Consider the following 12,879-nt stretch of genomic DNA (forward strand, 5'->3'; position numbering starts at 1 on the left):
TTGTTTGTTTATTTATTTTTAAGTCTATGGCATAGCAGTCTTCTCTCCCTGATTTTCCTTCTCCTTGTAGAGAACACAGATTCTTTTCTCTGTAGCTATGCAAGACATGATTATTAAATCACAGCTTCCTTTCCTGCCCCTGGACAAAGTTCCAGCCTTACGAATGACACCTATACACCCCTGTTCCTTGATGCTAATCAATATTTTGTCTATTTTCCAGCTAGGGCTATTTCCTGACCACTAATCATATGGAGGTTTTGAAATTCAGGAAAACTATACATTTAAAAAGATACACAATCATCATGATCTTAAGTTTGATCAGAAACAGGTTGTGACTAAAAATGTGTTTTATGGTCTTTTTACACCTCCCAGGGATGAATGCAAACATTTTATCAAGGACTGAGATAATGAAATTTGTTCTTTTCAGAGTTTTATACTTACAGATTTTTTTTTTAATCTCACAAGAAATGATTCAAGTAGGCAAAACTGATGCTTTATGCCAAACACCTTTCCAAATAAGTAACTGTAGATGACTTACCGAAGGAGGTCGTGGGTATGTATCATATGGGGGTGGTGGACTGTCTTGTTTGGGTGTTGATGGAGTGTCTGCTTCTTCCTTATCACTCTCACTCCAGTAATCTAAAAAATTGTATACATGTCAAATCCAAAAATTAAACTATCTTGATGCATATATATATATATATATATATATATATATATACACACACACACACACACACACACACACACACACACTAGCTTTCAAGAAAACAAATGCCAAAACAAACCTCAGATACCACTGTGAAATAAGCATTGTCAACTGCTGACTTCATAAATGACAACCACAATAATTTTAAGTTGTTATAATCTAAAGACAGAACGACCTCAAAACATTTTTTATAGATTTAACCTATCACTCCATCTTCAGCAGATTACATACTAATCTACTGAAACACTGTGAATACAAACTGTAGAGTATATAAACGATAAACGTGGCATTTGTACAAAATACTCATAGTACTCTATAAAACATTCGGCTCTACACAACATTACTACATCAACATTTGCCAAATAAAATAGGACAAAAATTGGTTGGAGTCTGTTGAAACTATATTTCAAGTAGAAAAAAAATGAAAAAAATCTTAACTTGCTATTATCCTTGAGTTATGAAGCAGCATTAACGCTAACAAACTTAGCTAACAACATGAAGAATATGAAACAAACAAACAAAATCCTATCACCTGTATAGTCAGGTATAGTCTTTTCATGAATTTCTCACAGCTCTTCAGGCTCTTTGATGTGATTTCCAGTGGGAATCAGTTGTATGGGAGGTAAGACAGGAATCTGTCTCTGTCTTAGGCATGTTGGTAAGATGCCTACTGCCTTGTTATCACAGCAAAAATGTGACTGATAAGATAATGAGCCAAATTCAGCAAGTGCAATGGACATGGAAGTCCTTGGGCCAAATTTAGTGGTGCTGTAGATTGCACATTAGGCTTAAATTGGCCATAAAATGGGGTCTAATTTGCACCAATTTGGTATTTGGTAAGTGGGCAACAGAGAAAAAGAAATTATAAAAGACAGCGTTTGTAATGTATAATTCTGTGGGCAAGCAATGATAGAAAGGTAAGGGAGGTGTCATTTAATTTGTAAAAATCTAAAGACTTATAATTTCTATGGTATCCTCCTCTGTGGTATGGCAGAGGGGACTCGCTGCCCCTCACTCTGGGTCCTCTGGTTGATGGAAGTTTTGATAATACAATATCATCAGAAATGGGTCAAGTTGGGTATCATTGAAAACCTTTTCACCCACAAACACAACGGTGCCAAACATAACAAACCTAGAATAATCATGTAGATATATTTTTGAGAAAATGTTTAAAAATCAATGTTTTAAATTTATTCTTTAACACAGGCATGTTGAACATGCAGCCTCACAAAGTTAAATTGACTGATAGTACTATGTTACGTTATCAGTGAATGCTCAGAACATGATACCCGATTAATATTTTTTATGTTACAGATTACTATAAATGGAAGGAGTGCTTCAAATTGATTTGCCATCATCGGCAAAAAAAAGAAGTGGTTCAGTAGTATTGTTTATCAGCTTTGTTTATTATGTGAAAAGAGTTGTAATGAGGTTCTGGTTAAGAGATTGACATCCAGCCAGAAATCACTGGAATACATCTACAAATGGTATGCACATAGTTACATAACATACATTATATAACATAATTAATTACAATCACAAAGTAATTTATTACAAACTCCTTGTTTTTACTTTGTTCTTGATCATTTTTAGGCATCAATGGGAAGACAGAGTACCAACTAGTAGCTGAATCATTGGAGAATACCAACATGAAGGACCTGGTTAAACACAATGCTCGATGGCACCTTACACACTATAAGAAGTCCACCTACAAATTGATTTTGGCATGATTGGAGAGGAAATACATTGAACAACAGGAAAATGTTGAATATGCTGGGACCAGTGCCACCTCTGGGTGAGACTCACCTTATCCTAGGTCCCATGGCATGCATTTTGAGAAGAACACCTGCTTCTGCGGGAAGATGGAAGCCCAAAGGCATTAATTAAGCACAGTTTCAACACTTGAGACAAGTGAGAAACTGTATGAAGCAGTCACTTTGAGTGAGAACGTTGCATGGAAAGTAAAGTTAACAGGGTGCATGACTGGGATGACTTCCCCAGAAGTAACCAAGCACCACCTAGATTCATTAGACTCTTTCAATGCCAAGAAAGGGCAATTTTAAAGCTACAAATGAGCTTACTTGCGCTAGCAACCCCTTTGTGTTTGATGGACCAGAGCTCATTAATATCATGATGAAAGCAGTCTTCAGTGATGAGATAGCTAAAGATGTCAGTTGAATGGATACTTTGGGCCATGACTTGTATGAAGCCTTCACAACCCAAAGAATTACCCAAGGCTCTGTCAATTTATGGGCTCCAATCAAGAAGAACAGACTAAAGCTGTGCTCGAATGCAAAAAGGAAAGTCAGATTGAAGGTGGCAGATACTACTACAGAGCTAACCACAGATAGGTCGCTTGCTCATCTCCTGATCCTGTCCAGATCTCAGTGTGAGTTGATCTGTGTGAGACTTTGAGAAAGGACAAATTATCCGTGGTATCACACTCAATGTTTGAATGCAGCTGAACAATGCATATTGCTACCTGAAAAGCAAACTAATGCACATCTTGCATAGTCTTCCTAAGCCAGCACCTACTGACAATGTGACCGGTATCTCATGCCAGCAAAGGCCTTTCAGGGTAGCAATCATAGATGGCATGGCTGAGGTACAACCTCTCAATAAACCAGGAACTGTTAACACCTGCCAAGATGTGGCTGAACACTTCATTATGTGCCTACAGAGAAAATACTGGACCTATGACAAAGTCCACTTCATGTTTGACACATATGCAGAGGAATCAATTAAAAATATTACCAGAAAGAGGAGACTCCATGGTATTGCACTGGTCCCATACAAATTCATTGACTCCATGAACATCTCCAATGTCACAATGAAGAAACTACTGTCTCATACTCGCATGAAGGATGAGTTAACTGCATACCTTGCAGGAAAAATGATCCAGCATGTGAAGAATTGCTCAAGGAATTTCATCATTGCATGGTGTAATGAAACTGCTGCCTTAAACTGTTCAGTGGAGTTTCTTCCTAGTTTTCATGAGGAAGCTGACACTAAAAATATCTTGCATGCCATCAATACCACAGAGGGAGGTGCTTCTAAACTCTGGATCTTTGCACAAGACAAAGATGTTCTAGTGCTCTCTGTGAGATGCTAACCAAGACTTTCTGCAAGATTCTGTTTTGGTGCCTGCTGCTGGGGACCAGAATCACTGCATATCCCTCAGAGATGTATTCATATCGCTCGGACCATTATAAGCCACCACACTGCCAGGTTTCCATGCTCTTTCTGGATGTGACACTACTGGAAGGTTGGCTGGAAAGACTAAATTATCTTGGCATTTGATTCAGCCTTCGAAGACTCTCTCCTCACTCTGATGGTGCTCGGAACAGCTGAGAAAGTCACTGATTAAGGCATAAATGCACCAGAGGTGTTCATATGCCGAGTTTACTATTTGAAGACCACCATTAGGACACTTGCAGAGCTATGTTGGCAGATGTTTTTCCAAGAAGCAGACAGATGGAGAAAAATTGCCACCAACAAGGGGGTGCATTTATACCTGCTATCAAGAGTCAAATTATCAAGCAATAGGATGGCTCCAGGATGATCAAATGCATCCAAAATTACTCTCCCCTTAGGTCTGGGAAGATGGACTGACCACACCAGTTGTGTGTGAAGTACCAGGCACTCCCAAATCAATCCTTCAGCTAATCAAATAGTGGAGTGCAAAGACCAAATCTCCACCACCCTGCAAATATTTGGCCAGCAGCCTGCCTTGCACAGGGACATGTGAATGTGGTGTGGATGAGGATCAATGTGACGTGTCTAGCAGTGGTGCCATAGACAGAGATGACACTGATGATGTCTTTGATAAAGAAATGTTTTAGGTCCTCCATGACAAGGCATGCTTCCCTAGGATTACTGAAGATGAATGTCTTTTTTTATGTGAGTAATTAAAGAATAATTCAAAAAGAGTTGAGTTTTAAACATTTGTACGAATATATATCTACATAAATGTTCTAGATTCATCACATTTGGCACCATTGTGTTTGGGAGAAAAAGGGCTTTCAAATGATACCCAATTTGACTCATTTCTGATGACATTATATTATCAAAATTTCCACCAACTGGATGACCTGGAGCTGGGAGCCAGAGGGGCAGTGAATTCCCCCCTGCCATTCCACAGAGGCTGACACCATTGAAATTATGATTCTGTAGATTTTTACGAATAAAATGACATCTCCCTTAGCTTTCTATCACTAACCTGTCCACCTAATGAGATTTTACTGCACTATACTCCCGGACTAAGAGTTCAAGATAAAGCACAGATTGTAGTTTACATACACACCATCCCAAACATTCTTGGAGCAAAACTCAGCCACATCATACGTGGGTACCACTCCCTGAGTTTGGCCTCCACATAATAATACAAGATGCGTGAGAGTGACAATTATTTTGCACACTGCCACATCACTTTAAGTTAAACAACTTTGCCACTTTCATGTGAAGTGCAACTTTGACCACTGGTTATATATCACCACTCAGTTTTTCTTTGTATCAGCACCTGGTATTTAGGCAGTACAGTACGGTAGAATAGCTTAGTCTATAGTTTTTTGTCGGCAATTCTACCACCTTCACCAAATATAGGTCCAAAGAAGTACATTACATGGTTCTATTCCCCTTTGATATATTGATGAAGAGTGGTTCTTGCTGTAACATATAAACTATTAGATATTTTCAACCTTTTGTTAATTTAATTTTGAAGTTCATACATCACATAGCCCTTACTTAACAGATTTTATTGGGTTGATCAATGTACTATCCAATTAAAAATATACTGTACCTAATACCATATTTAAGGGTATAAAAGATACAACGGAAGCTATTTACTTTTTAAAGGAAAATAAGATCTTACTGTAAAAAGACGGTTACTTACCTTCTGTAACTGTTGTTCTTCGAGATGTGTTGTTCACGTCCATTCCACATTAGGTGTACGCGCGCCGCGTGCACGAACGTCGGAAACTTTTTCCCTCAGCGGCTCCCGTCGGGCCCGCAGGGTCTCCCTTCCCGCCAGAGCGGCGCCCTGCCCTAGCGTATATATATCCCTGCTGGCCCGACCCTCCCTCAGTTCCTTCTTGCCGGTGACTCCGACAGAGGGGAAGGAGGGTGGGAAGTGTAATGGACGTGAACAACACATCTCGAAGAACAACAGTTACAGAAGGTAAGTAACCGTCTTTTTTTCTTCGAGTGCTTGTTCACGTCCATTCCACATTAGGTGACTCACAAGCTTACCATTGGAGGAGGATAGGAGTCAAGGAATAACAGATTGAAGCACCGCCCTGCCGACCATCGCGTCATCTCTGGTCTGATGGTGGATCGCGTAGTGGGCTGTGAAAGTATGAACCGATGACCAGGTGGCTGCCTTGCAGATCTCCTGAAGCGGGACCTGCGCCAAGAAGGCCGTCGAGGACGCTTGGGCCCTAGTAGAGTGAGCCCGGATCGGAGGTGCAGGCACGTTGGCGAGCTCGTAGCACGTGCGTATGCAAAGCACGATCCACGCCGACAGGCGTTGCGTCGAAATAGGCTGGCCCTTCATCCGTTCCGCAATGGCCACGAATAGTTGAGTCGACTTGCGGAAAGGCCTGGTACGGTCCAGATAGAAAGCCAACGCCCGCCGAACATCGAGGGTATGCAGGCTATGATGGCGTGGGTCCGTATGGGGCTTGGGGAAGAACACCGGCAAACAGATGTCCTGCCCCATGTGAAAACTCGTGACCACCTTAGGGAGGAACTTAAGGTGAGGTCTAAGCTGCACCTTATCCTTATGAAAAACAGTATAAGGAGGCTCCGAGGTGAGGGCCCTCAGCTCCGACACCCTCCTAGCCGAGGTGACGGCCACGAGGAACGCGACCTTCCATGAAAGGTGCATGAGGGAGCAAGAGGCCAGGGGTTCAAAGGGGGGCCCCATGAGCTTAGTGAGGACCAGATTGAGGTCCCACGGGGGTATAGGTGGGCGAGTGTAGGGGAACATCCTTTCCAGCCCCTTGAGGAATCGGACCACAGTGGGGTTGGAGAACACGGACAGCCCCAATTCCCCCGGGTGAAACGCCGATATGGCGGCTAGATGCACCTTAATAGAAGCGGGGGCAAGGCCTTGGCGCTTAAGGTGCAGCAAGTAGTCCAGAATCAGTGGTATCGAGGCCTGCAAGGGCTGCACGCGCTGAGGCTCACACCAGAGGGAGAAGCGCTTCCACTTGGCAAGGTAGGTTGCCCTTGTGGAGGGCTTCCTACTACCCAGGAGGATTTGCTGGACCTCCTGAGAGCACCTGTGCTCCACCTCACTTAGCCAGAGAGCAGCCATGCCGTGAGATGCAGCGATGGCAGGTTCGGGTGGAGTAGGCGACCTCGGTCTTGTGTTATGAGGTCGTGATGGAGGGGAAGGGTTATCGGAGAGGCCACGGACAGCTCTAAGAGAGTTGTAAACCAGTGTTGACGTGGCCACGCCGGGGCGATGAGAATGACCGTCGCCCTGTCCCTGCGGGTCTTTAGAAGGACCCTGTGGATGAGTGGGAACGGGGGGAAGGCATACTGCAGGCTCCCGCCCCACGGGATTGCAAAGGCGTCCGCCAGAGAGCCCGGACTGCGGTTCTGGAAGGAGCAAAACTGTGGGCACTGGCTGTTGTCCATGGTGGCAAACAGATCCACCTGGGGAAACCTCCACCTCAGGAAGATTGAACGGAGGATGTCCCGCCTCAGCCTCCACTCGTGTGTGAGATAGGACCGGCTGAGACGGTCCGCCAATCCGTTCTGGACCCCAGGGAGATATGCCTCCCGAAGGTGCACTGAATGGGCTATGCAGAAGTCCCAGAGAAGGAGAGCCTCGTGACAGAGAGGAGAGGACCGGGACCCGCCCTGCTTGTTTATGTAAAACATAGCGGTAGTGTTGTCCGTCAGAACTGACACGCCGTGCCCTCTTATGGTGGCGTGAAAGGTCTGGTAGGCGAGGCGAACCGCCCTCAGCTCCTTCAGGTTGATGTGAAGCAACTGTTCCTCCCTGGACCACAAGCCCTGAGTGCGTAGGTCCCCTAGGTGCGCCCCCCAACCCAGGTCCGACGCGTCTGTCACTAACGTCAGAACTGGTTGTGGGGCGGCGAACGGGACCCCCGCGCAGACCTGCTGTTGGTCGAGCCACCAACAGAGGGCGCTCGATACCCGAGCCGGGATCGTGACGACCATGTCCAATGGGTCGCTGTTGGGGCGATATACTTGGGCCAACCACAGCTGCAGAGGCCGGAGCCTGAGGCGGGCGTGTCCAACCACGTGGGTGCATGCCGCCATGTGCCCCAAGAGCTGTAAGCAACGTCTGGCCGTGGTCGTGGGGAATCTCTGAATGGAGGTCACGGCCTCCTGGATTGCCAGGAAACGCGATACGGGAAGACTCGCCCGCGCCGCCACCGAGTCCAGGACTGCCCCTATAAACTCCAGTCTCTGTGTGGGGACTAGTGAGGACTTGGGCACATTGACCAACAGGCCGAGATCGCGGAACACTTGTAGCGCCAATGTCACGTGGGCATGAACCTCTGCCTCTGACCGGCCCGCCAGGAGCCAATCGTCTAGGTATGGGTAGACGCGCATCCGTCGTTTTCGAAGGAAGGCCGCCACCACGGACATGCATTTCGTGAAGACACATGGGGCCGTTGCCAGGCCGAAGGGCAAGACCGCAAACTGAAAATGGCGCTGCTGGATAGTGAAGTGCAGGAACCGCCGGTGGGCCGGGCGGATAGCGATGTGAAAGTAAGCGTCTTTCATATCGAGGGCAGCGTACCAATCCCCCGGATCCAGGGAAGGAATGATGGTACCAAGGGAGACCATACGGAAACGTGGTTTTAGCAAGTACTTGTTCAGCTTGCGAAGGTCCAGGATAGGACGGAGGCCTCCTTTCGCTTTGGGAATGAGGAAGTATCTGGAATAGAACCCTTTTCCTCTGAGGTCCCGAGGAACCTCTTCCACCGCCCCTACAGCGAGGAGGGTCCGTACCTCCTGCATAAGAAGTTGCTCGTGAGAGGGGTCCCTGAAGAGGGACAGGGGGGTGGGTGGGAGGGAGGGGGCGAGGAGAACTGGAGGGCATATCCTGACTCTACCGTGCGCCGGACCCAATGGTCTGTTATATGGGACCAGGCACGGAAAAAACGGGATAGGCGGTCCCTGAAACACAGGGGAGGATCCGGGGAAGAGATAGGTACGCTGTCCTCGATCGCGTCTTCAAAATCCTTGCTTATTGCCCGGCTGCGGCTTGTTGTTGCCCTGGTTTTGGCCCTGGTTAGGCGTATTGTTGCGCCTACGCCTATTGTCTCTGCCCCGCCTACGGTAAGGTTCGTGTCAAGGGCGAGGCTGGTACTGCCTCTGTGGAGGCTGCGGTTTAAAGGGCTTCCTCTGTGTCACAGGGGTATGCATCCCCAAGGACTTGAGGGTAGCCCGCGAGTCCTTGAGGCCATGGAGCCTGGCATCTGTCTGCTCCGAAAACAACCCCGTCCCTTCAAACGGAAGGTCTTGGAGGGTGTTTTGCACCTCTGGAGGAAGACCAGACGCCTGCAACCACGCTGAGCGTCTCATCACCACGCCGGACGCGATAGTCCTAGCGGCCGCATCAGCCGAGTCGAGCGAGGCCTGTAACGAGGTCTTGGCCACCGCCTTTCCCTCGTCCACAATGGCCGCAAACTCGGGTTGCGATCCCTGAGGCAAGGCATCCTTAAATTTAGACACCGACGCCCAGGAGTTGAAATTATGTCTGTTGAGGATCGCCTGCTGGTTCGCGATCCGCAACTGGAGGCCTCCCGACGAGTAGACCTTTCTGCCGAACAAGTCTAATCGTTTCGCCTCCTTGGCCTTGGGGGCTGGGGCCTGCTGGCCATGCCGCTCCCTCTCGTTGACCGCCGAAACGACCAGCGAACATGGGGCTGGATGGGAGAAGAGGAAGTCAAACCCTTTGGATGGGGCAAAGTACTTCCTCTCGACGCCCCGCGCGGTCGGCGTAGAGGAGGCTGGCGTCTGCCACACAGTCTTATAATTCGACTGTACAGTCTTTATTAATGGAAGAGCAATCCTGGAGGGACCCTCCGGGCTGAGAATGTCTACCATGGGGTCCTCCTGCTCGACCGTCTCCTCCGCCTGCAACCCCAGATTGAGGGCCACCCGGCGGAGCAAGTCCTGGTGTGCCCGGTGGTCAATCGGGGGAGGGCCGGACACTGTTGTGCCCGCCACGGCTTCATCCGGTGAGGAGGAGGAGGTCATGGCCTTTTGAGCGTCCTCATCCTCCTGTAACTCCTCCTCAGCGGGGTGGCCCTCCGGGGTGCGTCCCCTGCCCTGGGTCACGGACGGTGCCGGGCTCGGTGCCGAGTCCGCCCTTTCTGCATCCGGTGGTCTGGAGACCGTGGCCTCCGCACGGGAGGTGGGGCGGCACCGTGGGGAGCGGGACCGGTCCCCTGACGGGCCCGATCTCGAGGTTCTGGACGGAGGGCCTTGCTGATGATAGGCCCACGGGGTCCAGAACGGCCACTGTCCCGGATGGCTCCAATGCGGTTGCCAAGAGGCCTCGTGCCATGTAGCGGCGTGCCCTCTGCGGCCATATCTCGAAAGCCCCGAGCTCTCTTCCGACGCAAGCGACGGTGACCTAGAGGGCCACGGCGGTGCCGTGGGGCGGTGCCGGTCCGGTGTCGGGGAGCGGTGCCGCCGGGACCGGGACCGTGAGTAGCGCCGTACCGATCTGGATCTAGAACGGTACCGTTGACCGCGGGACCGGGAACGGCTGCGGGAGGATGGTCTGGGGGCCCTTGCCGTCGAAGCGTCCCGGTGCCTGCTCGGGCCGGGCTGCTGGGACGGTGCCTCGCTCGCGTCGGGGCCTGTCTGTTTGGAGGCCCGTTGCGCGGCGGGAAGCCGGGAGTCCACCGAGGCGGAGCTCGACCAGGACCGGCGCCGTGAGCGGTGCCGAGATGGCGACCGCGATGGGCGCATCATTGCCGGCTTGCCCTTGGAAGGCAGTCGTGGCGGAATGTCTTTGGCGCGGAGTGTGCTGACGGAGGACAATTCAATGAGGTCCTTCGCCACCTCAAATGTGTCCGGGGTGGAGGGCTGTTCCAACAGTTCCTCCAGTCCGTCCTCCTCACTCGACGCGCTTGTCCCGGGGCTCGACGGGCCTTTCGGCGCCGGAGCCACTGGTACCGGGACCTGTGCCGGGGCCGGCACGGCCTTGGCCGCACTAGCGGTCTTCGCTGGTGCCACCTTCTTGTGCGGGGAGCGACCCCGGGCCTTGGGCTGGCTCTTGGGCTTGGCCGGCGAAGCAGACCGGTGCCGGGCGTGATCTCGCCGAGGCGGCACCGTAGGCTTAGTCTGCACCGCCTGTGTCGGGTCGCGGACCGATGCCGGGGCACTCCGCACCGAAGCCGACGGTACCGTGGAAGCGGAGGGCTGTAACGCCATCTCCATGAGGAGCTGTTTCAGACGAAAGTCTCTCTCCTTTTGTGTTCTGGGCTTGAAAGCCTTACAAATTTTACAGCGCTCCTTCTGGTGTGCTTCCCCCCGGCAACGGAGACACGACTCGTGCGGGTCGCTCACTGGCATGGGCCTGCGGCACGCGGCACAAGCCTTGAAGCCTTGGGCGTGCGGCATGCCCCGCCGCCCAGGGCCGGTGCCGGGGTTGATCAAACCCCTATCACCAAGAGTTTTTTTTTTTTTGGTCTTTGTGACAACTAAATAACTAATTAACACTAACACTTAACTAAACAATGAACTGATAACTATTGCTAATGGCTATGCTAAGGGACACTCTCAAGCGAGAGATAGAGTTGTTCCAACGTCGCCACGGGCGGTAAGAAGGAACTGAGGGAGGGTCGGGCCAGCAGGGATATATATACGCTAGGGCGGGGCGCCGCTCTGGCGGGAAGGGAGACCCTGCGGGCCCGACGGGAGCCGCTGAGGGAAAAAGTTTCCGACGTTCGTGCACGCGGCGCGCGTACACCTAATGTGGAATGGACGTGAACAAGCACTCGAAGAAGAACTGTATTTCCGTTTGGTTTTGGTGTACTTTTAAGTGCTAATAATTTTTGGTTGCTTTTATAACAAGACAGTTTTCCTGGAATGATTTTGCCTGTCATGATTTGTGACAGGCATGTAGCCGAGAGGTGTCCTCATAAAGCAACTGAATATGAATACAGGATTCATGAATCATTAAAACACAAACTTTAAGTAGTTATAGCTACACAGAAACCCCCAAGTAATTTCCTTCATGTGATCAGAGGCCTAAGTCCTGAGAAAGAGCAAAAAATACAATAAAATAAAAAGTTACAAGGTCTTTGAGTCTTAGTCTCTCTCAAATTACTAAAAAAAAATAGTGTCTGCATCCAAGTATGTGCATGTGTATTACAGCAAAGCCTGAGGGAGCTGCTTATGGTGAAATGCCTGTCAGCAATTCCATCGCAACACATGTTTTTTCTGGCTTATAACTCAAATATTTAGGCTTAAACTTAGCAACACAGGAGAACATTTTCTTAAAAAAAAAAAAAAAACCCACCTAGTTGCTGTTTGATTTGTATAAAGCAAAAAATATAATTTGGCCAATGCTTTTGTGCACTTCACTAGTCAAAATTAAATTTGGCTGACAACCTGCTGCTGTAAGTGGTGTCTTTTAGATTAAACAAATCAAAATGCCTCATCATTTTTAAAGGTATCACGACTTTTTTAGCAAGAGAACGATTGTTAGTATCAATGTGCTGCCCTAATCCCTAACTGGGATAACTGATTACATTCTGACTACCTAAAATCTGTATGATATTAAACCATTGCCACATTTTACTCCACAGGTGACAGAATTTCAATGGTGGGCATAATCAGTGCATAGAGCATGCTTTGGAAACCTTCTGGATTAATGGTCGTAGGTCGAATCAGGGTGTCAATCGAATGTCGTAAAGTTGAGGACTGCCTGTTCTCTACTGGTATGAAAAATAAATATTCCTCTCCTCTATTTTATAATATTGGAAAAAAAGTAATCTGTGTCTCCAAAGATGTCCCTTATCGTGTCATTAACATTCACTACATTTAATGTGGAACAATTTTGATATTATTGATATAAAGTATTCTGTGAAGGTTTCACTTGAAGAAAGACACATTTCCACCAGAACTTCACCCACAATTCAGTGATTTGTGCATCTCTGAAAAACGTG

The 12,879-nt window shown here is 48.6% G+C and overlaps 1 protein-coding gene across 5 annotated transcripts in view; it reads right to left on the reverse strand.

The window, feature by feature from the left end:
- CNKSR2 (connector enhancer of kinase suppressor of Ras 2) overlaps positions 1-12,879 on the reverse strand; it is a 361,047-nt gene that overhangs the window by 64,751 nt on the left and 283,417 nt on the right. For all 5 annotated transcript variants that reach the window (XM_065413945.1, XM_065413940.1, XM_065413934.1 and 2 more), the window contains one exon: positions 539-639. In XM_065413945.1, the coding sequence (XP_065270017.1) occupies positions 539-639 (101 nt within the window). The remainder of the gene's footprint in view (positions 1-538; positions 640-12,879) is intronic.

The sequence above is a fragment of the Emys orbicularis genome, chromosome 1 (assembly GCF_028017835.1).
Source record: "Emys orbicularis isolate rEmyOrb1 chromosome 1, rEmyOrb1.hap1, whole genome shotgun sequence".
NCBI lineage: Eukaryota > Metazoa > Chordata > Testudines > Emydidae > Emys > Emys orbicularis.